General features: G+C 48.9%; 1 protein-coding gene across 1 annotated transcript in view; it reads left to right on the top strand.

The window, feature by feature from the left end:
* LOC127584946 (adhesion G protein-coupled receptor E3-like) overlaps positions 1-27,446 on the top strand; it is a 51,026-nt gene that overhangs the window by 3,926 nt on the left and 19,654 nt on the right. Inside the window, exons 3-12 of the mRNA XM_052041984.1 lie at positions 3,613-3,657; positions 10,159-10,497; positions 12,406-12,744; positions 15,534-15,872; positions 18,888-18,964; positions 20,404-20,499; positions 22,277-22,454; positions 24,019-24,129; positions 25,006-25,208; positions 26,620-26,778. Coding sequence (XP_051897944.1) covers positions 3,613-3,657; positions 10,159-10,497; positions 12,406-12,744; positions 15,534-15,872; positions 18,888-18,964; positions 20,404-20,499; positions 22,277-22,454; positions 24,019-24,129; positions 25,006-25,208; positions 26,620-26,778 — 1,886 coding nt within the window. The remainder of the gene's footprint in view (positions 1-3,612; positions 3,658-10,158; positions 10,498-12,405; positions 12,745-15,533; positions 15,873-18,887; positions 18,965-20,403; positions 20,500-22,276; positions 22,455-24,018; positions 24,130-25,005; positions 25,209-26,619; positions 26,779-27,446) is intronic.

The raw sequence follows: 27,446 nt of genomic DNA, 5'->3' as shown, positions 1-27,446 counted from the left end.
CATCTCCTTCACTATTCATCTTGCTGTGTTGTACATTCTGTCCAGTATTCTAACCTGCCACCTCTCAGTGATGTGCGAAGGGCCTTTGTGCAAGAATGATGGGATTGGGAAGCAGATGTTAGGTTGGACCAAAGTTTATAGAGAAAATATTCTTATAGAGACATTTATAGAGAAGCTTATAGAGAAAATTTTAGAAAATATTTGGACAGATAAGTCCCCAGGGCCTGACAGAATATTCCCCAGGCTGCTCCGTGAGGCGAGGGAGGAGATGGCTGAGACGTTGGCTAGGATCTTTGAATCCTCGTTGTCCACGGGAATGGTACCGGAGGATTGGAGGGTGGCAAATGTTGTTCCCTTATTCAAAAAAGTTAGTAGGGATAGTCCAGGGAATTATAGACCAGTGATCCTTACGCCTGTGGTGGGCAAGCTGTTGGAAAGGATTCTTAGAGATAGGATCTATGGGCATTTAGAGAATCATGGTCTGATCAGGGGCAACCAGCATGGCTTTGTGAAGGGCAGATCATGTCTGACAAGCATGATAGTGTTCTTTGAGGAAGCGACCAGGCAGATTGATGAGGGTAGTGCAGTAGATGTGGTCTACATGGATTTTAGCAAGGCATTTGACAAGGTTCCACATGGTAGGCTTCTTCAGAAGGTCAGGGGGCATGGGATCCTGGGAAGCTTGGCCATGTGGATTCAGAATTGCCTTGCCTGTAGAAATCAGAGGGTTGTGGTGGAAGGAGTGGATTCAGATTGGAGGCCTGTGACTAGCGATGTCCCACAAGGAACGGTTCTGGGACCTCTGCTTTTCGTGATTTTTATTAATGACTTGGATGAGGGGTAGAAGGGTGGGTTGGCAAGTTTGCAGATGACACAAAGGTTGGTGGTGTTGTGGATAGTGTGGAGGATTGTTGAAGATTGCAGAGGGACATTGATAGGATGTAGAGCTGGGCTGGGAAATGGCAGATGGAGTTCAATCCGGAGAAGTGTGAGGTGGTACACTTTGGAAGGACAAACTGCAAGGCAGAGTACAAAGTTAATGGCAGGATTCTGGGTAGTGTGGATGAGCAGAGGGATCTGGGGGTTCATATCCACAGATCACTGAAAGTTGCCTCGCAGGTGGAGGGGGTAGTTAAGAAAGCTTATGGGATGTTAGCATTCCTAAGTCGTGGGATCGAGTTTAAGAGCTGCGAGGTAATGATGCAGCTCTACAAAACTCTGGTTGGACCACACTTAAGAGTACTGTGTCCAGTTCTGGTCGCCTCATTATAGGAAGGATGTGGAAGCGTTGCAAAGGGTGCAGAGGAGATTTACCAGGATGCTGCCTGGTTCAGAGAGTATGCATTATGAGGAGAGACTAAAGGAGCGAGGGCTTTACTCTTTGGAGAGAAGGAGGATGAGAGGAGACATGATAGAGGTGTACAAAATATTAAGAAGAATAGATAGAGTGGACAGCCAGCACCTCTTTCCCAGGGCACCAATGCTCAATACAAGAGGGCATGGCTTTAAAGTAATGGGTGGGAAGTTCAAGGGAGATATCAGAGGAAGGTTTTTTACTCAGAGAGTGGTTGGGGCATGGAATGCGCTGCCTGGGGTGGTGGTGGAGGCAGGTACATTGATCAAATTCAAGAGATTGCTAGAAGCATATGGAGGAATTTAAAATGGTGGGATATGTGGGAGGAAGGGGTTAGATAGTCTTAGGTGAGGTTTAAAGGTCAGCACAACATTGTGGGCCAAAGGGCCTGTATTGTGCTGTACTGTTCTATGATTGTATGATTCTATGAAAACATTGAAGATTGCAAGGAGCCCAGAGGAAGGGTCTGGGTGGGGCTTCAACAGCAGTGAATCGAGGAAGGGTGGACTGGGAGATGTTAATGATGCAAAATGGATGGTTTCATTGAAGGTAAGAACAGGAGTCTGAAACTCAAACATGGACCCAAGAGTTGCTTGTCTTGTAATGGGCAAGTGACAGAGTCACTGTTCTTCCTGCCTCTGATTTAAGTTTTTTTTCAAACAGTTCTCAAAGGAATGAGAAGACAGGGATATTCCTGAATAATATCTCTTCCCAGTTCCTGCTGTACTAGGAGACTAACTTCTGGTTTTCCAGATACCACCCCACCAATGTACCTCTGAACACCATGATTTATGGACCTCTCAATGAAAAATTATTCACTTTTTCTACTCTACCTAACTTCACATTTACCAGCTTCCCAACCCGTTCTTTGTATAATTCTTGTAGTTCACTTTCCCACAGAACATTACATCATCGATAAACTTCATGAGATCATGACACCAATTTCCGATCCAAGTCACTCTAAACAGTGATTAACGGTGGCACTGGCCTTGACCCTGAGACAACCCGGTGAGCAGCCAGCCTGACAAATGCCCATTTATTTCTATGCTGTCTTCTCTCCTGTAACCAATCCTCTATCCATGCTAATACATCACAGCCCACCCCAGGAACCCTCAGTTTATCCAACAAACTTTTGTTGCTTTTCTGTCTTAATCAAAATCACCCTAAGCTTTGCTCCCTCAGAAGTGTTGACTGGAAATACATGGTAAGATTGATCAGCTTTACCACCACACTGAAGGTGTGGGTTGTTGTAAAAGTGTGGGAAAGGTTTGCTCACACTGCTCTCACAGAGTCACACAGCACAGAAACAGGCCCTGCGACCCAACCGTCCATACTGACCAAGGTTCTCATCTGAGCTTGTCCCATTTGACTGCATTTGGCCCGTATCCCCCTAAACCTTTCCTGTCCATATACCTGTCCGAGTACTTTTTAAAATGTTGGTAATGTACCTGCCTCAACCACTTCCTCTGGCAGCTCATACCATATAAGGACCACCTTCTGGGTGAAAAAGTTGCCCCTCAGGTTCCTATTAAATCTCTCCCCTCTCATCTTAAACCTGTGCCCGCTAGTTCTTGATTCCCCAGCCCTGGGAAAAAGACTGACTATTCACCCTATCGATGCCCCTCATGATTTTATACACCTCTATAAGATCACCTCTCAGTCTCCTACACTCCAATGAATAAAGAGATTGATAAGATTTACAATCGTGTTGAAAGTATGATTTGTTGTAAAAGTGTGGGAAAGGTTTTCTCTATCTGCTCACACTGTTCTCAGTGTCTTTATACAAAATTATTTTGCAACCAGTCCCCACGGGGAAATCCTTTACTGTTGTAAATAACTGGAGGAGACGGTGTAACTTTTGTTGCTGTTGCAAAATAATCTCAATGAGTAAATACTGAAAAGCTGAAGGAGGACAAATTCTTTTGTGGTCTTCTGTGACTTCCAGTGCCCACTTCACCGTCCATGCAACAGATCGATGATCCTGGTGTGGACGTTCAGTGCTGGTGGGTCAGTAATGAACTCTGATAAAGTCACCCGATGGGGCTGATGCACAAATAACAGCAGGAGATGATAAACTGGCTGCTGATATCTACTGTAATTTGTTCTCCTGCTTCCTACCAACTCACTGAGCCTTTGGCCTGGCTTATGCGGGTCAGGCCTTTGGATAGCTTTCCTTGTTAAATATAATATAAAACAAATTTAATTTATTATCAATGAGCTGTTCAGGTAAAATCTAAACTATTGATTTCTGTTTCCAGCTATTTTCTTTTGGATCATTTGGAATCAAAATATTCATCGATCCGGTGAGTCTGAACCCCACCTGTGCTCAGCTGGACCAACCCCAACGTGTGACTAAAACATTGGAATTGTTTAAAATTGTTTCAACTCTACAACCCTTGCACACAAGTGCAGCAGAATTATTGATCGAGGACACATTTGAGCTATATTTCCTTTTCACATCAAGAAAGATTTTGTTATGAACACAAGATTGTGAACCATTCTTGAATTAGTTGTGACTGATCAGGTCTCTGTATCATGGAACACTTCTCACAACAGGAGCACGAGGACACCCCCGCTCTAGGTTTACCCTGACCTTCCTGAGGGTCATTCGGCAGGCAATAAATGCTGGCCTTGCCGGTGACAGCCGGATCACAGGAATGTGTTGGAAGGAGAGATCAGATGGACCAGAATTGTGTGACCCTATCGTGGTTGGGGCAGTGGATTGTGGGTAGTGAGTCTTTTGTCATGTTTCCACTTGACGTGGGATTTTATCCAAATTGGTCCAAGTTAAAACTGAAATTGTAAACTGAGAAAATGAAAAAAAATCAGTCACTTAGATTTACCAGTGTACAGTTACCTACATTTATCAGTCAACAATTCTTCCTCCTTCATCACTGTTAAAATCATAGAATCAGAGCCATACAGCATGGAAATAGGCCCTTCGGCCCAACTGGTCCATGCTGACCAAGATGCCCATCCAAGCTACTCCCATTTGCCCATATTTGGCCCGTATCCCTCTAAATCTCTCCTATCTGTGTACTTATCTAGATGGCTTTTAAATGTTGCAATGTGCCCACCTCAACCACTATTTCTGGCAGCTCATTCCAAATACACACCACCCTTTGCGTGAAGAAGCTGCCCCTGATGTCACTTTTAAGTCTCTCGCCTCTGATCTTAAACCTGTGCCCTCTTGTTTTTAGTGCCTCCTCCCTGGGAAAAAGACTGTGTGCTTTCACCCTGTCTATGCCCCTCATGATCTTATACACCTCTATCAGGTCACCCCTCAATCTTCTACATTCCAGGGAATAAAGTCCTGGTCTACACAACCTCTCCTTGTAATTCAGACCACCAGCCCCACCCCCCCACCCCCAAGTTCAGGCAACATCCTGGTAAATCTTTTCTGCACTCTTTCTAGTTTAATAACATCTTTCCTATAACAGGGTGACACAATACTCCAAGTGTGGCCTCACCAATGTGTTATATAACTGCAGCAAAACTTCCCAACTCCTGTACTCAGTGCCCTGACTGATGAAGGCCAGCGTGCTAAACACTCTTTTCACCACCCTGTCTACCTGTGATGCTGCTTTCAGTGAACTATGCACTTTTACTCCTCGGTCCCTCTGTTCTATAACACACCTCAGGGCCCTACCATTCACTGTATCAGTTCTACCCTGGTTTGATCTCCCAAAATCCAATACCTCACATTTACCTGGATTGAAAGCCATTTGCCAGTCCTCAGCCCACATACCCAGCTGATCAAGATCCCCCTGTAACTTTTCATAACCTTCTACACTATCTACAACACCACCAATTTTAATATCATTTGCAAACTTACTGACCATGCCTTGTACATTCACATCCAAATCGTTTATATAAATTACAAAAAACAAAGGTCCCAGCGCTGACCCCTGTGGCACACCACTAGACACAGGCCTCCAGTCTGAGAAACAACCCTCAACCATCACCCTCTGCTTCCTACCACTGAGCCAATTATGAATCCAATCCACTGTCTCCCCCTGGATCCCATGCAATCTAACCTTCCAGACTAGCCTGCCATGAGGGACCTTGTCAGAGGCCTTGCTAAGGTCCATATAGACAACATCTACTGCTCTACACTCATGGTCATATCCTTGAAGAACTCCAAGAGATTTGTCAGACACAACTTTCCACATACAAAGCCATGCTAACTGTCCTGAATCAGACCCTGTCTCTCCAAATGTTGGTAGATCCTGTCCCTCAGAATCCCCTCCAGCAATTTACCCATCACTGATGCCAGACCTACTGCCCTGTAGTCTCCTGGCTTGTTTTTGCCCCCCTTTTTAACCAATGATACCACATTAACCACTCTGCAGTCCTCTGGAATGTCACCTGTGGCCAGAGATGAAGCAAAAATCCCTGAAAGGGCCTCCACAATCTCTTTTCCAGCTTCCCACAAGGTCTGAGAATGCACCAGGTCAGGCCCTGGGGATTTATCCACCTTAATGCACTTTATGACCTCCAATACCTCCTCCTTGCTAATTCGTATGTGGTCCAAGGCATCACCATTCATGTCCCCCATTTCCTTAGCTTCCATCATTTTCTCTGCAATAAAAACTGAAGAGAAATATTCATTAAAAATCTTTCCATTTCCTTTGGTTCCACACACAAATGGCCATGCTGATCTTTAAGGGGACCTATTCTCTCCCTAACTACCCTTTTATTCTTAATGTACCTGTAGGTTCTCTTTGGATTTTGCCTCACCTTGCCTTCCAGATCCCCCTCATATCTCCTTTGTCCTCTTAATTTCTCTTCACAAGATCACAAGACAAGGGAGCAGAAGCAGGCCATTCGGCCCATCGAGTCTGCTCCAAGGAAAGGGAAATAGAAATGAGAAATGGGGAATGGGGGAAGAAGAAGAAAAAAAACAACTATTCTAATCCCAATTACCGGCCTTATCCCCATATCCCTTGATATCCTGACGATTTAGATATCTATCTATCTCCTCCTTGAACGCCCCCACTGATCTGGCTTCCACTGCTGTATGTGGCAAGGAGTTCCACAAATTCACCACCCTCTGGCTAAAGAAATTTTTCCTCATCTCTGTTTTGAAACTGTACCCTCTAATTCTAAGATTGTGTCCTCTGGTCCTGGACTCACCCACCAAGGGAAACAGCCTAGCCACATCTACTCTGTCCTTTCCTATCAGTATTTTAAATGTCGCTATGAGGTCCCCTCTCATTCTTCTGTACTCCAGCGAGTACAGTCCAAGAGCCGACAAACGCTCCTCATACTTAAGCCCTTTCATTCCTGGAATCATCCTCGTAAATCTCCTCTGAACCCTCTCCAACGTCAACACATCCTTCCTAAGATGTGGGGCCCAAAACGGCGCACAATATTCCAAATGAGGCCTCACTAGTGTCCCGTAGAGCCTCATTAACACTTCCTTACTTTTATACACTAGTCATCAAGAGATTCACTAGTTCCCAACTGCTTATACGCAGTGTAGCCTCCTTTTTCTTAAAGAGAGCCTCAATATCTCTCATCAACCAGGTTTCCCGAAACCTGCCAGCCTTGCCCTTCACCCTAACAGGAACATGCAGGCCCTGAACACTTGACATCCCACTTTTAAAGGTCTCCCACTTGGCAGATGCTCCTTTCCCTGCAAACAACCTCACTCAATCAACCTCTGCAAGATCCCGTCTAATGGCTCCAAAGTTTGCTCTGCTCCAGTTCAGGAACAACCTGTGAACTGGTCCTGTCCTTCTCTATAACTATTTTAAAACTAATAGAATTATGGTCACTGGACAAAGGTGCTCGCCGACAGACATTTCCGCCACTCGCTCTACCTCATTCCCCAGGAGGAGGTCCGGCGTTGCACCTTCTCTGGTAGCTCCCTCGATATATCGGTAAAGGAAGCTTTCTTGAACACATTTCACAAATTCCACTCCGTCCAAGGCTTTCACACTGTGGTTGGCCCAGTCAATATTAGAGAAGTTAAAATCTCCCACTAATACTACCCTATTAGTGCAATCTCTCTACATATCTGACCTCCAATTCCCGCTGACTATTGGGAGGCCTACAATACACTCCCATCAGTGACCCTCCCCTTCTTGTTTCTAAATTCTACCCACATGGCCTCACTGGACGACCTCCCAAGAATATCCTCTCTAAGGACCGTTGTCATGTCGTCTTTCACCAAGAAGGCAACTGCCCTCCTCTCATACCTGCACCTCTGTCACATCTGTGGCATCTGTACCCTGGAACGTTGAGCTGCCAGTCCTGCCCTTCCCTCAGCCATGTCACTGTTATGGCTGTAATATCCCAGTTCCCAGAGCCAATCCTTGCCCTGAGTTCATCTGCCTTACCTGTCAAGCCTCTTGATTGAAATAAATGCAGTTTAAACCAATGACCTTTCCTCTCCCTTTACTGTGCTCCTGCCTATCCTGATGACCAAACTTGCTCTCATTGGCTACAATATTATCCCCTGAGTTCTCACCAGCCACTCCACTGCTCAGGGCCCCACCCCTGAGCCGCTCTGGTTTAAACCCTCCTGGGTAGCTCTAGTAAATCTCCCAGCCAGGATACTGGTCCCCCTCCAGTTCAGGTGCAGCCTGTCTCTCTTGTACAGGTCACCCCTACCCCGGAGGAGATCCCAGTGATCCAAGAACTTGAATCGCTGCCCCCTGCACCAGCTCCTTGGCAATGCATTCATCTGAGCTATCTTTTTATTTCTACCCTCACTAATCCAGAGATTACTCCCCTTGAGGTCCCGCTTTTTAGGTTCTCTCCTAACTCCCTATCTTCACTGTGCAGGACCTCATCCCTCTTTCTACCAATGTCGTCTGTACCAACATGCACCACAACCTCTGGCTGCTCACCCTTCCCCTTGAGAATGTTCTGCAGCCGCTCCGAGATGTCCCTGACCCTGGCCCTCAGAAGGCAACACACCACACTTGCATCTCTGTTGTGGCCACAGAATCTCCTGTCTGTCCCCCTCACTGTTGAGTTTCCCTCAGCCCTGCCTGGCTTCTCCCTGACCCAATGATCCTCGGAGCCAGTCTCAGTGCGACCAACCTGGCTGCTGTTGCTGTGCCCTGATAGGTCAAATCCCCCACCCCAGCAGTGTCCAAAGGACTATATGTGTCGCTGAGGGGAATGGTCACGGGGGATCCTGCACTGCCTGTCTCCTCCCCTTACCTCTCCTGGTGGTCACCCAACCATCTGCAGCCTGCACCTTAGGTGTGACCACCTCACTAAAGCTTCTGTCAATGATGCTCTCAGCATCCTGGATGGTCCTCAGTACGTCTGAGTCCAGCTCCAGCTCCTTAATGTGGTCAGTCAGGAGTGTTCCTGGGTGCACCTCCCACAGGTGCTGTCCTCAGGGACCCTGGCAGCGTCCCTGATCTCCCACAGCCTGCAGGAGGAGCGCACCACTGCCCGAAGTCACATCCCAACTACCTTCATTCTAACAGAAAAGTTAAAAAGGGCTCCCCAGACCTCACCTGCTTCCTTCCTCTGCTCAGCCTCCTCTCACTAAAGCCTCATAAACCAAAGCCTCAGCACTTCTTGCTCGAATGCAGCAACTGCTGACAATGGCTGCTCCGCATTAACTCGCCTTCTTCTTGTTGGCAAATCCTTCACAAGTTAGCCAATCAGACCACTTTGCTCTGCCCTTGCCTTGAACCCTGCTTGGTCATCTCTCCACCACATTTGTTCAAATGTTCCCACCTCCGCTCCTACCTGGAGTGTCGTTATGTTTATTTTGTCATGTAAGTAATGTATAATTTATGTTAACTCATGTTTGTCATGTCATGTACTGTGCTGCCGCTACTACTTTTCATGGCATTTATACACTGGGTATGTACACCTGTGACAATAAACAAGCTTGAGAATTCACGGGCTGTTTTGCAGCCCGTCCTGCTGACCACCCGTCCTGCTGGCCGTCCGTCCTGCTGGCCGCCCATCCTCCTGACCACCCATCCTCCTGGCCAATGTCTATCCCCAACCGATACCCCTAATGCACCTTCTCAGCTGGTCACCTCATCGCTGGTTGCGGAGCCCATTGTGTGCAAGTGGCTTCGCTAGTGCCAGAGCCACAAACTGCTTCACTGGTCATGGAACATTCAGGGAAACCCAGAAGTGTACACTCTGTTCCCTGAGTCTACGGATATTGGAGTGCGATGCAAAGGCTGCCTCCAATCCAGTGCAAGCTACTCTGAGCATTAGAAAATGATGTTTACAGAGCCAAGTTCCCTAATGCCCATAACGTCTGCCCAGAAGGGGACCTGGCACAGAGCAGAGATGAGGCCTGGGGTAGATCAGTCATGGTCACATTGGATGGTGAGGCAGGCCTGAGGGGCCGAGTGGTCTGCTCCTCATCCTATGTTCTCGTGAGTCTTTATCCACCTGGTCGCTCCACGTTGTTTCAACAATTTCCCACTTCCCTACTTGGACAGCACACTCCAAGCAACTATCTACAAACTACAGGAAACCAAAGTCATAGGAAAAACTGCAGTGGTGTCTCCCATAAAGTCATGGTGATTTCTCCAATGAAATGGTTTGAGTGGAAGACATTTGCAAGCTGGTTCTTTGAGCAAATCCCTTCCTGGTCACTGCAACACTGCATCAGCCAATCGTGTGCTTGGGCAAGGAAACCCATTCAGTGTCTGCAGCTGATCGGCTGAACCTGGTGCTCTTTAGTTCAGCCTTGGATGTGCCAAAGTGATTTAGCTCACTTCCGTTGATTTGTTGTTGAGCAAGCTCTGCCCGCTCTCCTGCTCTGTACTGCTTGTTTGGACTATAATCTCTGTTCCTTTATTTTACAGAGGAGTCACAGGTCAGGGGAACCCTGGGATCTTCTGTCACCCTCCCTTGTGACTACAATACTGAGCAACATGGCATACTTACCACATGCTGGGGCCGGGGAGACTGCTCATGGATTGGGTGTTCCAATCAACTGTTTCAAGTAAATGGGCAAAATACAATCCCTGCTGAATTAAAGTCAAAATATAAACTGTATGGGAACTTGCAGGAAGGAAACGTGTCTCTGACCATCGAGCGTTTGGATCAGGCAGACGAGGGTCGGTACTGTTGCCGTGTGGAGATTATAGGCCTTGGGAATGATAAAATAGTAACTATTGACCTGACCGTTGTCCCACCACTCGGTGAGTATGCTGCTAGTTATTCCAACTCTAAGGACCACCTGTATCTGCTTTCACTGTGTGTTACCCTTCACAGCTGAGCAGCGTTCCTGCGTTTGGCCCATATCCCTTGAAACCTTTCCTATCCAAGTCCAAGTTACTTTTAAATATTGTTAATGCACCTTCCTCAACCACTTCCTCTGGCAGCTCGTTCCATATACGGACCACCCTCTGGATGAAAAATTTACCCCTCAGGTTCCTATTAAATCTCTCTCCTCTCACCTTAAACCTATGTCGTCAGTTCTTGATTCCCAAACCCTGGGAAAAAGACTGTGTGTATTCACCCTATCTATGCCCCTCATGATTTTAGACACCTCTATCAGATCACTCCTCAGTCTCCTCCGCCCCAATGAATATAGTCCTAACCTGCTCAACCTGTCTCTGTAACTCAGCCCCTCGAGTCCCGGCAACATCCTCATAAACCTCTGCATTGTTTCCAGTTTAATGGCATGTTTCCTATAGCAGGGTGATCAAACCTGAACACAATATTCTAAATGTGACCTCACCAACATCTTGTACAGCTGAAACATCTCTAAAGTTCATCGCCAAGTGACAAGATATTTCTTTAATAAGCATCAAAGTACACATCAAAATAAAATCTATCTTCTTACTAAGTAACAGCGATCTGCACGTTCCTCAGAAGATCAGATTTCTTTATTAGTCACAGGTACAACGAAGCACACAGTGAAATGCATCTTTTGCGTAGAGTGTTCTGGTGGCAGCCCACTAGTGTCATCGCGTTTCCTCATTTCAGGAACCAGATAAGAGTTTTACAGCCCAATAAATAGGAGGGAAAACTGATGAATATTGGAACTGACACTGACTGGAAGAGATTGTTCCTCAGTGAATGGGTGGTGGGTGTAATACTGCAAGCTGTGATGGCCTAGCTATGTTGGCAGTGGGTTACAGAGTTTGAAGAGGCATTCACTGACCTTGACAACGTGTGAAATCATTAGACTTCTTCCTGCCCTGGATCCAGGTCCTCAGGGGCTTCACTGACCTTCCTGCTCTCTTCCACTGCTTTCTAAGTGTCCTGAAGAAGAGCTCTGGACAATCTCCTGTCCACCAGGAGCAACTAGCATAGTTCACATAGTAATTTTGAAGGAGACCCTTTGGCCCATCAAGTTGATGCTGGCTCCCAGAGCAATCCCATCAATCCCACTCCTCACCTGTTTCTCTGTAACCTATTTTCTCAGATACCTTAACTCCCCCTGATTCTCCCACCACTCCCCTACACCAGGGGTAATCTACAGCAGCCAATTCACCTGCCAACCTGCATGTCTTTGATGCTGACAGAGCCAAGTTCCCTAATGCCAATAATGTCTGCCCAGGGGACCTGGCACAGAGCAGAGGTCTGGGGTAGATCAGTCATGGTCACATTGGATGGTGAGGCAGGCCTGAGGCGTCGAGTGGTCTGCTCCTCATCCTACGTTCTCGTGAGTCTTTATCCACCTGGTCACTCCCCTTTGTTTCAACAATTTCCCACTTCCCTACTTGGATAGCACACTCCAAGCAACTATCTGCAAACTACAGGAAACCAAAGTCATGGGAAAAACTGCAGTGGTGTCTCCCATAAAGTCATGGTGATTTCTCCAATGAAATGGTTTGAGTGGAAGACATTTGCAAGCTGGTTCTTTGAGCAAATCCCTTCCTGGTCACTGCAACACTGCATCAGCCAATCGTGTGCTTGGGCATGGAAACCCATTCAGTGTCTGCAGCTGATCGGTTGAACCTGGTGCTCTTCAGTTCAGCCTTGGATGTGCCAAAGTGATTTAGCTCAACTTCCGTTGATTTGTTGTTGAGCGAGCTCTGCCCGCTCTCCTGCTCTGTACTGCTTGCTCGGACTATAATCTCTGTTCCTTTATTTTACAGAGGAGTCACAAGTCAGGGGAACCCTGGGATCTTCCGTCACCCTCCCTTGTGACTACAATGCTGAGCAACATGGCATACTTACCACATGCTGGGGCCGGGGAGACTGCTCATGGATTGGGTGTTCCAATCAACTGTTTCAAGTAACGGGGCAAAATACAATCCCTGCTGAATTAAAGTCAAAATATAAACTGTATGGGAACTTGCAGGAAGGAAACGTGTCTCTGACCATCGAGCGTTTGGATCAGGCAGACGAGGGTCGGTACTGTTGCTGTGTGGAGAATAGAGGCCTTGGGAATGATAAAATAGTAACTATTGACCTGACCGTTGTCCCACCACTCGGTGAGTATGCTGCTAGTTATCCTAACTCTAAGGACCACCTGTATCTGCTTTCACTGTGTGTTACTCTTCACAGCTGAGTGGCTGTGTACTGGAACGTGCCATCGGGAAGGTGATGGGTTCAACAGGAACTTTCACAGGGAATTGGGAAATACTAAACTGTATGACGGGTGGAAGGGAAGGGACATGGAGAGGGGCTCGGTGGGCAGGAGGGGCTGACAGACTCCTCTGACTTTAATGCGATTGACCAAGTGTCCTTTCCCCCTATAACCGGACCCAGAACCACACATTCTGTAAAAGGAAGAGCAGCTGGGGAGTCGGTCACTGGCGAAGTAAACACAACCTCGTGCATCAGGGCGGGTGTTCTGCATCAGGCACACACCGGCAGTTGGGATCATCTGCATTCATGGTCTCTGTGCTGCCTGCACACATTGAACACCAGAGACAAAACAAACGTCTCCCTCTTTGAGCTTTAAAGGGTGGACACTGTCCTGCTGACAGTGAGACGCTGTTGATCTCCGATACACAGGGGTGGGATAGTGAAGCCCCTGTCCTGGACAGCCTTGTGGTTTCAGTGTTCTGAGGGGGAGGGTCAGGAAATAGACCCCACCACCCCCCCCCAATTGAATGGGCATTAAAGTACCATGGGACTAAGCTGCCAAAACGGTCGATAAGTAGTGTTTCATGTTCTGAATTCCAATAAGGACTGATTCAGGAAAACTGCTTTTTTCAAACATGCCCAGGGATGGACTTTGCCACAAGATACCAGTTCACCAAGGGAAAAGACCAGGGCCACGAACATCAACTTGTGACATTTATTATCCTTAAGACGGTCAACGTAGAGTCCCAGAGACACAGTATGGACACAGGCCCTTCAGCCCAACTGCTCCACGCTGACACAGACCCTTCAGCCCAGCTGGTCCATGCCAACCAAGATTTCCATCTAAGCTAGTCCCACATTCTTGTGTTTGGCCCATATCCCTTGAAACCTTTCCTATCCATGTCCAAGTTACTTTTAAATATTGTTAATGCACCTGCCTCAACCACTTCCTCTGGCAGCTCGTTCCATATACGGACCACCCTCTGGATGAAAAAATTGCCCCTCAGGTTCCTATTAAATCTCTCTCCTCTCACCTTAAACCTATGTCGTCAGTTCTTGATTCCCAAACCCTGGGAAAAAGACTGTGTGTATTCACCCTATCTATGCCCCTCATGATTTTATACACCTCTATCAGATCACTCCTCAGTCTCCTCCGCCCCAATGAATATAGTCCTAACCTGCTCAACCTGTCTCCGTAACTCAGCCCCTCGAGTCCCGGCAACATCCTCATAAACCTCTGCATTGTTTCCAGTTTAATGGCATGTTTCCTATAGCAGGGTGATCAAACCTGAACACAATATTCTATATGTGACCTCACCAACATCTTGTACAACTGAAACATCTCTAAAGTTCATCGCCAAGTGACAAGATATTTCTTTAATAAGCATCAAAGTACACATCAAAATAAAATCTATCTTCTTTCTAAGTAACAGCGATCTGCACGTTCCTTAGAAGATCAGATTTACTTATTAGTCACATGTACATTGAAGCACACAATGAAATGCATCTTTTGCGTAGAGTGTTCTGGTGGCAGCCCACTAGTGTCACCGCGTTTCCTCGTTTCAGGAACCAGATAAGAGTTTTACAGCCCAATAAATAGGAGGGAAAACTGATGAATATTGGAACTGACACTGACTGGAAGAGATTGTTCCTCAGTGAATGGGTGGTGGGTGTAATACTGCAAGCTTTGATGACCTAGCTATGTTGGCAATGGGTTACAGCGTTTGAATTGGCATTCACTGACCTTGACAACGTGTGAAATCATTAGACTTCTTCCTGCCCTGGATCCAGGTCCTCAGGGGCTTCACTGACCTTCCTGCTCTCTTCCACTGCTTTCTAAGTGTCCTGAAGAAGAGCTCTGGACAATCTCTCGTCCACCAGGAGCAACTCTCACAGTTCACATAGTAATTTTGAAGGAGACCCTTTGGCCCATCAAGTTGATGCTGGCTCCCAGAGCAATCCCATCAATCCCACTCCTCACCTATTTCCCTGTAACCTATTTTCTCAGATACCTTAACTCCCCCTGATTCTCCCACCACTCCCCTACACCAGGAATAATCTACAGCAGCCAATTCACCTGCCAACCTGCATGTCTTTGATGCTGACAGAGCCAAGTTCCCTAATGCCCATAATGTCTGCCCAGAAGGGGACCTGGCACAGAGCAGAGATGAGGCCTGGGGTAGATCAGTCATGGTCACATTGGATGGTGAGGCAGGCTTGAGAGGCTGAGTGGTCTGCTCCTCATCCTACGTTCTCGTGAGTCTTTATCCACCTGGTCACTCCCCTTTGTTTCAACAATTTCCTACTTCCCTACTTGGATAGCACACTCCAAGCAACTATCTACAAACTACAGGAAACCAAAGTCATGGGAAAAACTGCAGTGGTGTCTCCCATAAAGTCATGGTGATTTCTCCAATGAAATGGTTTGAGTGGAAGACATTTGCAAGCTGGTTCTTTGAGCAAATCCCTTCCTGGTCACTGCAACACTGCATCAGCCAATCGTGTGCTTGGGCAGGAAAACCCATTCAGTGTCTGCAGCTGATTGGCTGTACCTGGTGCTCTTCAGTTCAACCTTGGATGTGCCAAAGTGATTTAGCTCAACTTCCGTTGATTTGTTGTTGAGCGAGCTCTGCCCGCTCTCCTGCTCTGTACTGCTTGCTCGGACTATAATCTCTGTTCCTTTATTTTACAGAGGAGTCACAAGTCAGGGGAACCCTGGGATCTTCCGTCACCCTCCCTTGTGACTACAATGCTGAGCAACATGGCATACTTACCACATGCTGGGGCCGGGGAGACTGTTCATGGATTGGGTGTTCCAATCAACTGTTTCAAGTAAATGGGCAAAATACAATCCCTGCTGAATTAAAGTCAAAATATAAACTGTATGGGAACTTGCAGGAAGGAAACGTGTCTCTGACCATCGAGCGTTTGGATCAGGCAGACGAGGGTCGGTACTGTTGCCGTGTGGAGAATAGAGGCCTTGGGAATGATAAAATAGTAACTATTGACCTGACCGTTGTCCCACCACTCGGTGAGTATGCTGCTAGTTATCCTAACTCTAAGGACCACCTGTATCTGCTTTCACTGTGTGTTACTCTTCACAGCTGAGCAGCTGTGTACTGGAACGTGCCATCGGGAAGGTGATGGGTTCAACAGGAACTTTCACAGGGAATTGGGAAATACTAAACAAAGAATGTATGACGGGTGGAAGGGAAGGGACATGGAGAGGGGCTCGGTGGGCAGGAGGGGCTGACAGACTCCTCTGACTTTAATGCGATTGACCAAGTGTCCTTTCCCCCTATAACCGGACCCAGAACCACACATTCTGTAAAAGGAAGAGCAGCTGGGGAGTCGGTCACTGGCCAAGTAAACACAACCTCGTGCATCAGGGCGGGTGTTCTGCATCAGGCACACATCGGCAGCTGGGATCATCTGCATTCATGGTCTCTGTGCTGCCTGCACTCATTGAACACCAGAGACAAAACAAACGTCTCCCTCTTTGAGCCTTAAAGGGTGGACACTGTCCTGCTGACAGTGAGACGCTGTTGATCTCCAATACACAGGGGTGGGATAGTGAAGCCCCTGTCCTGGACAGCCTTGTGGTTTCAGTGGTCTGAGGGGGAGGGTCAGGAAATAGACCCCACCACCCCAATTGAATGGGTATTAAAGCACCACGGGACTAAGCTCCCAAAACGGTCGATAAGTAGTGTTTCATGTTCTGAATTCCAATAAGGACTGATTCAGGAAAACTGCTTTTCTCAAACATGCCCAGGGATGGACTTTGCCACAAGATACCAGTTCACCAAGGGAAAAGACCAGGGCCACGAACATCAACTTGTGACATTTATTATCCTTAAGACGGTCAACGTAGAGTCCCAGAGACACAGCATGGACACAGACCCTTCAGCCCAACTGCTCCACGCTGACACAGACCCTTCAGCCCAGCTGGTCCATGCCAACCAAGATTTCCATCTAAGCTAGTCCCACATTCTTGCATTTGGCCCATATCCTTTGAAACCTTTCCTATCCATGTCCAAGTTACTTTTAAATATTGTTAATGCACCTGCCTCAACCACTTCCTCTGGCAGCTCGTTCCATATATGGACTACCCTCTGGATGAAAAAATTGCCCCTCAGGTTCCTATTAAATCTCTCTCCTCTCACCTTAAACCTATGTCGTCAGTTCTTGATTCCCAAACCCTGGGAAAAAGACTGTGTGTATTCACCCTATCTATGCCCCTCATGATTTTAGACACCTCTATCAGATCACTCCTCAGTCTCCTCCGCCCCAATGAATATAGTCCTAACCTGCTCAACCTGTCTCTGTAACTCAGCCCCTCGAGTCCCAGCAACATCCTCATAAATCTCTGCATTGTTTCCAGTTTAATGGCATGTTTCCTATAGCAGGGTGATCAAACCTGAACACAATATTCTAAATGTGACCTCACCAACATCTTGTACAACTGAAACACCTCTAAAGCTCATCACCAAGTGACAAGATAGAACCGTAGAACACTACAGCACAGAAAACAGGCCATTCGGCCCTTCTAGTATGTGCGGAAATGTTATTCCGCTAGTCCCATTTACCTGCACCCGGTCCATCACCCTCCAGACCCCTCCCGTCCATGTATCTATCCAATTTATTCTTAAAGCTCAAGAGTGAGCCCGCATTTACTGCATCAGATGGCAGCCTGTTCCACCACTCTTTAAGTAAAGAAGTTCCCCCTAAACCTTTCCCCTTTCACCTTAAAGCCATGTCCTCTCGTACTTATCTCTCCTAATCTAGGTGGATAAACCTACTGGCATTAACTCTGTCTATACCCCTCATAATTTTGTAAACCTCTATCAAGTCTCCCCTCATTCTTCTGCGCCCAAGGGATAAAGTCCTAACCTGTTCAATCTTTCCCTGTAACTAATCTTTCCCCGTAATAAGATTCAAAGTACACATCAAAATAAAATCTATCTTCTTTCTAAGTAACAGCGATCTGCACGTTCCTTAGAAGATCAGATTTATTTATTAGTCATGTGTACATCGAAGCACACAGTGAAATGCATCTTTTGCGTAGAGTGTTCTGGGGGCAGCCCACTAGTGTCACCACGTTTCCTCGTTTCAGGAACCAGATAAGAGTTTTACAGCCCAATAAATAGGAGGGAAAACTGATGAATATTGGAACTAACACTGACTGGAAGGGACTGTTCCTCAGTGAATGGGTGGTGGGTATAATACTGCAAGCTGTGATGACCTAGCTATGTTGGCAATGGGTTACAGCGTTTGAAGAGCCATTCACTGACCTTGACAATGCGTGAAATCATTAGACTTCTTCCTGCCCTGTATCCAGGTCCTCAGGGGCTTCACTGACCTTCCTGCTCTCTTCCACTGCTTTCTACGTGTCCTGAAGAAGAGCTCTGGACAATTTCTCGTCCACCAGGAGCAACTCTCATAGTTCACATATTTCTTAGTAATTTTGAAGGAGACCATTTGGCCCATCAAGTTGATGCTGGCTCCCAGAGCAATCCCATCAATCCCACTCCTTACCTATTTCCCTGTAACTTATTTTCTCAGATACCTTAACTCCCCCTGATTCTCCCACTACCCCCCTACACCAGGAGTAATCTACAGCAGCCAATTCACCTGCCAGTCTGCATGTCTTTGGGATGCGGGGAGGAAACCGGAGCACCCAAGGGAAACCCACACAGTCACAGGGAGAACGTGGAAACTCCACACAGAACGTGCCGGAGGTTGGGATTGAACCCGTGTCTCTGGAGCAGTGAAGAAGTGGCAATATCAGCTGCCCCACTGTGTTCTCCACAGCTCACGAGTCCAAGTGAATGGACAGTCAGCAGCCAGAGTTATCCTCTGACCCCAGGTAGATCTGGGCGGTGATCTAGAGAGCGCCACCCCCCACGTGTGGGGCTGGTGATCAGTGGCAGCTCATGTGGTCTTCCAGATGTGGTAGTGGGCTCTCGGGCATTCCCAGTCCTAGTCCTTGTTTTGGGGAATTATCCCATCCCCAGTTTAAATTCTAAATGATTTCTTTGTCTTGTAGAGAAACCTTTAGCGTGTTATTCCAAATATAACAGTACTAACTCCACCGAGGAATGTCAGTCCAAAGCTCAGTCACAGGTAAGTACTTCACCTCTCCGCTTGGAACACCTCACTGACCCTCTCCTCCTTCCACTGCAAGTGCCCTTCCTCAGTTAGAATGGAACCTCTTGCAGTCCACCTCAAAGGAGGTGTGTCATTCCCTACACATTTATCCCTTTGGGACTCATCCGTTATCTCCACACATGCAGCTTTCCAGTTACCAGTGACTCCCAATCCAATCTTTAGGTGTCAGTGCCGAGTGATGTGGGTCCCACCAGTTTATGGGACTCTGCTCAGTACGGCAAGGGCGCCCCCTCCTCGCAGATCTCCCTGGCCCTCCCTCTCCAACCTGTGTCCTCTCCCTTTCCTATCTGTGTGCACCTCTTCATCGCAGATCTTCCTGGCTCTCCGTCTCCAATCTGTGTCCTCATCCTGTCCAGCTTCACAGTAATGGGACCAAAGAACTGGGGCAGGGAAGCGGAAACATCAGAAAGTTACCTTCAGTTGACCTGTGGCTGTGACCCACACTGTTCCATCCAGAAGGGGCAGAGTTGGTGAAAATGAAAGGTCATTGACCTGACACGTGGCCTCTGTCTGACCCTCTGAAGATGTTGCCTGACCTGTAGGGTACCTCCAGCCCTTCACTGTACGTGTAAGGTGTTGCTACTCTTGCAGTGTCTCTGAACTTTGTTTCCTGATGTTCAGTCCACCTCTCCACTCAGAGCAGCTCACTGACCCTCTCCTCCGCTGTCTGCTGTCTGAAGTTCTGACCAGTCTTCTACTTCTTACTGTCCATAATTGGCAAAGAAGGTGTGGTCTTGTTCCTCCTCCAAACTGTGCAGTTTGTTGAGCCCTTTGGGGTCATGTTGGGGTCTGGGAGGTGCGGGCTTGCTGCTTTGAATGTTGCACAGTGATCCTCAGTGCCAAGGAGGGAGAGGACCATCATCTGACTGTGCTGAAGCACTGACCCCAAACACGGCAAGTTCCTCCAGAGTGGGAGCTGACGTTGCGGGACGTGAAGAGACAAACATTTAGTATTTCCCAGGTCGGGGCTGGCTGGTAAAGGCAGGTGAGTAGTGCAGAGCAGTGTGGGTGTAAGGAACGGTGTAGGGAGCAGTGTAGGGCAGTGTGGGTGTAGGGAGCGGTGTAGGGCAGTGTGGGTGCAGGGAATGGTGTAGGGCAGTGTGGGTGTAGGGAACGTTGTAGGGCAGTGTGGGTGCAGGGAACGGTGTAGGGCAGTGTGGCTACAGGAGCAGTGTAGGGCAGTGTGGGTGTAGGGGACGGTGTAGGGCAGTGTGGGTGTAGGGAGCGGTGTAGGGCAATGTGGGTGTAGGGAACGGTGTAGGGCAGTGTGGGTGTAGGGGACGGTGTAGGGCAGTGTGGGTGTAGGGGACGGTGTAGGGCAGTGTGGGTGTAGGGAACAGACCCCCTCAATCAAAGTTTCTGAAAACACTCAATGTTTTGTTTCACTATAACAGCAGGAAGACACGTTCGCGTTCTGTAACATCATAAGTTTGACTGGAACCTTGAAGGAAAAAGCATGCAACAGTTCTGACACTGGTTTTTCTCTGGAGGTGAGCTATCCCTGAACACACCACCCAACAGGATTCTGACACTTAGGTACCACTTCATTCTCAGGTGTATTTTATCAACAAAGGTTTAATTGACCTTCACACAACCCTTTCCCCCACCAGCCCCCAACACCATCTCCACAAAATCCTCCAGGTGAAGGATAATTCAACCAATGTCACTGCACTGTCCCCGACCAAGGTTCGGCACTGAGGCCCCAGTTACTCTCATTAACTCCTTTGGGCAGTTTGTGCGGAGTCCTTCAAGGATGTTCTCGAAGCCTCACTGTAGCAGCCTCACTGACTCTAGACCGGGACCGAGTGGACAAGAAACGTTCCGGATGGTACTGAATACCTCGATTCCCTGTCCGGAGAGCACACAGAGGCCCTGTGTGAGAGGAGGTGTGTACCACCTCCCAAACCACCCACCTGTCCCATCAGCCGTGTCCTGCTCCACCTGAGGAAGTCTGCAGAACCCACATTGGCCTCATCAGCCCCTCAGAGCCCACAGAATTGGAACCCACCGGATACTGGAAGGTCAGGACAGAGTGGACGTGGAGAGGATGCTTCCATCAGTGGGATAGTCCAGGATCCCAGAGCACAGCCTCAGAATAAAGGGACATCCCTTTACAACTGAGATGAGGAGGAATTTCTTCAGCCAGAGGGTGGTGAATCTGTGGCATTCGTTGCCACGGAGGGCTGTGGAGGCCATGTCATTGGGTGTAATTAAGGCAGAGATCGATAGGTTCTTGATTGGTAAAGAGGTTAAGGGTTATGGGAAGGAGACAAGAGGCATAGAGCCACAGAGCAATACAGCACGGATACAGGCCCTTTGGCCCAACCAGTCCATGCTGACTTCAGTGCCCACCCAGCTAGTCCCAACTTCCTGCGTTCAGCCCATATCTCTCCAGCCCCGCCCCTCCATGTACCTATCCAAGTGCTTCTCAAATGATACTGTTGTACCTGCCTCACCCACTTCCTCCGAAGAATGCGGTTGAAAAAAGATCATCCATGATTGAATAGTGGAGCTGAGTTGATGGGCTGAATGGCCTAATTCTGCTCCTATATCTTATGGTGTTTTGGTGCTATGGAACGGAAGGAAGTCATCCCCAATCCCAAGGGCCTACCTAACAACACAGAAGGAAGTGTGGTACAGGGGAGCCACAGCCAATGAGCCCTCAGGGATTCAGGCAGCTACCCCGAGGTGAGTTCTGAAGCCTAGATTAATCCCCTGTCATTAGAACTAACTGAAGTCACATCAGCAGCTTGTACCCCTGCCCCTGAAACCCCTTCTGCTGATGTCAGTGGCCTGAACTCCAGAGGCAGCGTGCAATGTACTGATGGCACCACACAGCACACCAGCTCTGCTAACTCTGAGCTTCTGGGCACGCAGTCCCTGAGACAGCAACCCCTGACCATGGACCTGTGCCGATCACCACTGGAGACTATCCCTCCGGCTCTGTGATTGTCTCCTTAAACATCACTCCTGCTTTATCACAACTTCCAACCAAAATAACAAAAGTTGCACTTGTAGGGAAGTGGCTGCTGTTCAAGTAAACTGACCTTTCACCTTTATGCCTTGAAAGAGTCGTGTAGCACACAACAGGCCCTTCAGCCCATCAAGTCCATGCCAACCATCAACCACCCATTTACACTAATCCCCCTTTATTCTCCCCACATTCTCAGGATTTGACCTTGGGAAGGACATGAATCAGGAAGGGGAATGAGTCCTGCAGCTCTTTCTCTGCTGGCTACTATTTAAGACGTGTTGTTTCTTTTGCAGACGCTCAGTAACTTCTCGCAGCGCATGCTGGATGACCGAGCTCAGTGGCAGGAACTGGACGGGAAGAAGCAACATGAAGCGTTTGACTACTTCCTCCTTGCCATGGAAGCTGCTGTCATTGAAGCTGGCCAGACTCTGCTCCGTGACAACAAGACACAGTGGTCATCTGCCACCCTGGGTAATGTCAGCCTCACCCTACAACCAAAGGCACAGCCCCTGACCCACCTTCAGCTAACCTTGCTCCAATCTCATCACCTCCTCTTCTCTCCTGCAGGTGTTGCCCTCCTGATCCTTCCAAATCCTAAATGCTTTAACTTTCTGCATGCTATATCTGGCACTAACTATCAGCCCCTAAACCTCTGATAACTTCACCGGCCCATTTCTCCAGTGATCTGCAGCACTGATCTGATGCAGGTTGAAGGCAAATGGACTGGTTTGGATCTTTGATGTTGGATGCTGCCTTCTTGAGGCAGCACCTCCTATAGATACTCCCGATGGTGGGGAGGGATGTGCCCGTGATGTATTGGGCAGAGTCCACTGCTCTCTGCAGCTTCTTACATTCCTGCGCATTCGAATTGTAGTCCCAGACCATGATGCACCCAGTCAGGATATTGCCAACAGTACATCTGTAGAAGTTTGTCAGAGTGTTCAGTGACAAGCCGAACCTCCTTAACCTCCTAAGAAAGTAAAGACCCTGGCGCCCCTTCCTTGTGATTGCATCAATGTGCTGGGCCCAGGACAGGTCACCCGATATGGCCCAGGGATTTAAAGCTGCTGACCCTCCCCACCGCCGATCCCCCAGTGTAGACTGGCGCACGTTCACCCTCCTTCCCCTTCCTGAAATCAACAATCAGCTCTTTAGTTTTGCTGACACTGAGCGAGACGTTGTTGTTGTGGCTCCGCTCAGCCAGGCCACCTTTGTACATGTCATTCCTAGTGCATGAGGATACTTTAACCAGTGTCACCACCACAGGTTGTTTGGTCATTATCTCTGGTTGTTCCTGGCAGCTTGCTGTGCCTATATTGGGGCCACGTTTCCTGCTGTGACCAGTCTGACCATGAAGAGCTTTGAGAGATGGCATGGCTGTGGAGTGCACTGTCAAACAGGGCTTCCCTCTCCCAGCACTGACTTCACTGTCAAACAGGGCACCAGGGGCAGTGCTGGGATACAGACTTGGTACAGGAGGGTTGTTGGTGACACCAAGGGCAGTGCTGGGATACAGACCTGGTACAGGCGGGGCAGAGGCACTCTTTGGTTCGCAGGGACTCTGGGAGAGAGAGGCAACAGATGGTGACACAAGGAATCCCTCACAGCCCCGAATCTACCTCCTGCCATAGACTGAGGGAGGGGGAGCGGTGATTGCCCCCTCCCACCTCCATGCACCGATCCAGCTACTGGTACAGATGTTACCTCGGGAGGTCAGGTCACAGCCAGGGCTGGCCTCTGCAAACTCTCAGCTGTGTGTGTGTGTGTGTGTGTGTGTGTGTGTGTGTGTGTGTGTGTGTGTGTGTGTGTGTGTGTGTGTGAGGGAGCTGCTGGGACAGGGGCGGGGATCCCAGACCCGGAATTCGGGAAGTGGAGCAGACACATCAGCGATCCAAGGTGGAAATCTGTGTTTGTTCTGCGACTGAATATTTGTTCTTCTGTTGAGCTCTCTGCATTTGCACAACTGTTCACCATCATCACAAAGGCAATCTGCTGTGTCGGGGACCGTGAGTTAACCCCTTCTTTTCTCCCACAGGGGTTGAGATCGCTTCTCTGCACAGAGCCAGTGTACGTGAGGAAGACATCACCACCCTGGGAGCCAAAGGCAACAGCATGGCTGCGCGCACCAGCTCACTGATTGGTGATGGTAACCACGGTATACCCCACCCCACCGCACCTACACCCCATGCAATTGAGAGCAGACCATTGCAGAAACAGCTTCCAAACTTTCCGAGGGGCCTTCCCGACCTCCCTCTTCCCACCATCTGTACTCAGTTCCTGGGAAACCCCTCACAAAGTGCGGCCCCCTGCAGAGGTCTTCATAAATTTAAAAGATTTAAAGGAACTGAGGGGCAATACTTTCACCCAGAGGGTGGTGAGTGTATGGAACGAACTGCCAGAGGAAGTGGGTGAGGCAGGTACAACAGCATCATTTAAGAAGCACTTGGATAGGTACATGGAGGGGCGGGGCTTGGAGGGATATGGGCCGAACGCAGGAAATTGGGACTAGCTGGGTGGGCACCATGGTTGGCATGGACTGGTTGGGCCGAAGGGCCTGTATCCGTGCTGTATTGCTCTAGGACTCTAAGATACATCTGCTTATGCGCAGATCCTCGCTTTTATACAACCTGGAAATGAGTAACCTGTTCCAGCTCATTTCAAGGGATTGTTGGGAATCCGAGGCAGTCTGAGGGATTTGAGGAGAGGGTTGGGAGAGGGGCAGAGAGTCAGGGAGGAGTGTGAGAGCAGGTGTGATCCTTGCCGGCCATAAAGGAGGGTTGATCCAGGGATGAACAGTGATGAACATTGACAGTCTGGGACAACCCAGGAAGGCTGTGGGTGGAGAAGTGGTCACAGGAGACGGAGAGGTGGGCCGTGAATGCTCAGGATAATTCTAAACGTGACTGGAAGCCAGTGTGGGTCAGTGACCACAGGGCGATGAGTGAGCTGGGACAGATGCGGTCTGTAGTTTGACCTAAATCAGACTGTGTGTGACTTCTCCCCACACCTGGGGATGTTTCAGGGACCTCCTTGGCTCCAGTTCTCCTCGCCTTCATGTCATACAGTCACCTGGAGACCATGTTACACCCAGTGTTGCCGCAGGGTGAAAACAACAGCTCAGCACGGATACAGTTCGGTTCGCAAGTGGTGACGGTGACCAACGGCAACGTCAGGAGGCGCCAGCTGAGTGCAGTCATTAACATCACCTTCCGAGGGAGGGAGGAGGTGGGTGACCCTTGGAGGGGGGGAGGTGGGTGACCCTCGGAGGGAGGGAGGTGGGTGATCCTTGGAAGGAGGGAGGAGGTGGGTGACCCTCTGAGGGAGGGAGGAGGTGGGTGACCCTCTGAGGGAGGGAGGAGGTGGGTGACCCTCTGAGGGAGGGAGGAGGTGAGAGACCTTCCCTCGGCTGGGAATGATGAAAATGCTGTGCAACAGATGGATTCCAACATATTTTTAACCCAGTTGCAGTTAATGGGAGTTATTGAAGTTAAGGAACTCCTGATGCCCACTGTCCTCCCAAAGTACCGAGAGGCCATGGTGAGCTTTCCAACTGTCGCCAGGATTGGAATGTGGGAAGTGTAACAACGGATCCAGGCATGTCGAGCTCCCACCAACAGTAATGTGCTAATGAGCAGATGTTCAGTCTCCATGATTAGAGTCACCCCTCACACTGTGTGTTCCAGAGATCAACCAACTGGGTGAAGAAATTCCTCCTCCGATCCCACCTCAGCCTCCCACCCCCGATCTGAACCCCATTAGACACCCCTGTTAGGGCCATGAAGGAGGGATGATCCACGGCTAAATAGTGGATGAGCATTGACAGTCTCGGACAACCCAGGAAGGCTGTGAGTGGGGAGGTGGTCACGGGAGGCAGAGAGATGGGCCGTGAATGTCAAGGGATAATTTTAAATGTGCTGCATTTCCTGTGAAAGCCAGTGTGGTCAGTGATCACAAGGCGATGGGTGAGGTGAGACAGAGAAAGCAGTAACGGTTCTCACTCTCCCTGCCCCTCACCATTTTGTACACCTCAGTCAGGTCCCCCTCAGCTCCTCCACTCCAAACCAAACAAAGACTCCATCCCAGATAACATCCCGGTGATCCTCTGCACCCTCTCCAGTGGCTTCATGTCCTTTGGCACACGGGACTGAACTCCCTGTCACATCTCTACTTTTAAAAAAAACCTTTACTTCAAAATAGTCCTAGAAAAGAACAACCTTTGAATTCGGCTGCAAGTTGAAGACTACCAATACAACTCCTGACCACCCAGTGTTATAGTAACTTAGACTAATATTGACGAGGGCTCTCAGCAGAGATCCTGGCTCTACCTCGATTACAGAACCCTTTCCGGCTGAGGGGGCAGATGGCGCCCTGGTTTCATCTCCTGCCCACAAGGCAGCACCTCTGAATGCCTTTGAACAACTTCAGCATCAACCCCACACAGCTCCTGTAATAAGGGCCAACATACTCTCCATTTACCCACAAATCCCCGAAGCACCACAAGCACCCCATTGATGGTGGAGAGGAGGCCCAGGACTGGCCTTGGGTGTCTGCAGTGGGCCAGTGACTGGGAGGAGCAGGGAGGAGGGTAGAGACCTTGCTGCATTCACCCATATCACAGAGTGCTTCCTTCCTGCAGGGAGATGTCGGTGGTGGGAGGAGATTTTGTGCCAATTGGAAAGGCAGCCACTGGTCAGAACAGGGCTGTGAAGAGATAGGGAGCAACAAGACGCACATCAGATGCAGCTGTAGCTCCCTCTCCAGCTTCGCCGTGTTAATGGCCCTGTATGAACTGAAGGTAAGGCGGACAGAGTGCAGGGAGTGGGGCCATGGCTCGGTGTTGGTCCGAGGTCAGGCAGCACAAGGAGATAGGAGCAAGAGCAGGCCATTCAGCTCTCGAGCCTGCCCTGCTATCCCACGTGACTATGACTAACCTGCCTCATTTCTTCTTCTGCACCAGATTCCTCATCTCCCTCGGTGTTCCTAAAGTATATCTGCTCCCCTCGTTCCCTCCAGTGAATCAGCAACAGCCCTCTGGGCAGGGAACTCCACAGAGAGTTCAGTGCAGGAAGCCGGTTTTCTGATCACTGGGTCACACCCCTGGGCAAGGCCCACTGGATTGGAAGGTATCAGCACCTCTGCTGTCAGATGTTCTCTGACCCACACACTAACTTCATCCTCTCACTTTACTTCCATCATTGTTAATACATGGACCAAGCAACCCTCGGTCAAACTCTGCGTTATCATTTACAGTTGTCCACCAACACCTTTCCCTGGGAGAGGTTGTGATACCTCTGGCAGCCAACTCCAACTTCATATTAACTCTTCTTATCCTTGTCTCAACTTGTGATGAATCACTGAGCCGACCATTTCTGGATCTGACCCAGTTAGAGCAACCTGTCCTCAGGATGTGACACCCTTGGTTAACTCTGGTGAATCTGCACCCTCCCAGGACAATCACCACCC

This window comes from Pristis pectinata, chromosome 31, assembly GCF_009764475.1.
Source record: "Pristis pectinata isolate sPriPec2 chromosome 31, sPriPec2.1.pri, whole genome shotgun sequence".
In the NCBI taxonomy this organism is placed as follows: domain Eukaryota; kingdom Metazoa; phylum Chordata; class Chondrichthyes; order Rhinopristiformes; family Pristidae; genus Pristis; species Pristis pectinata.
This window is presented reverse-complemented; position numbering and strand designations above follow the sequence as displayed.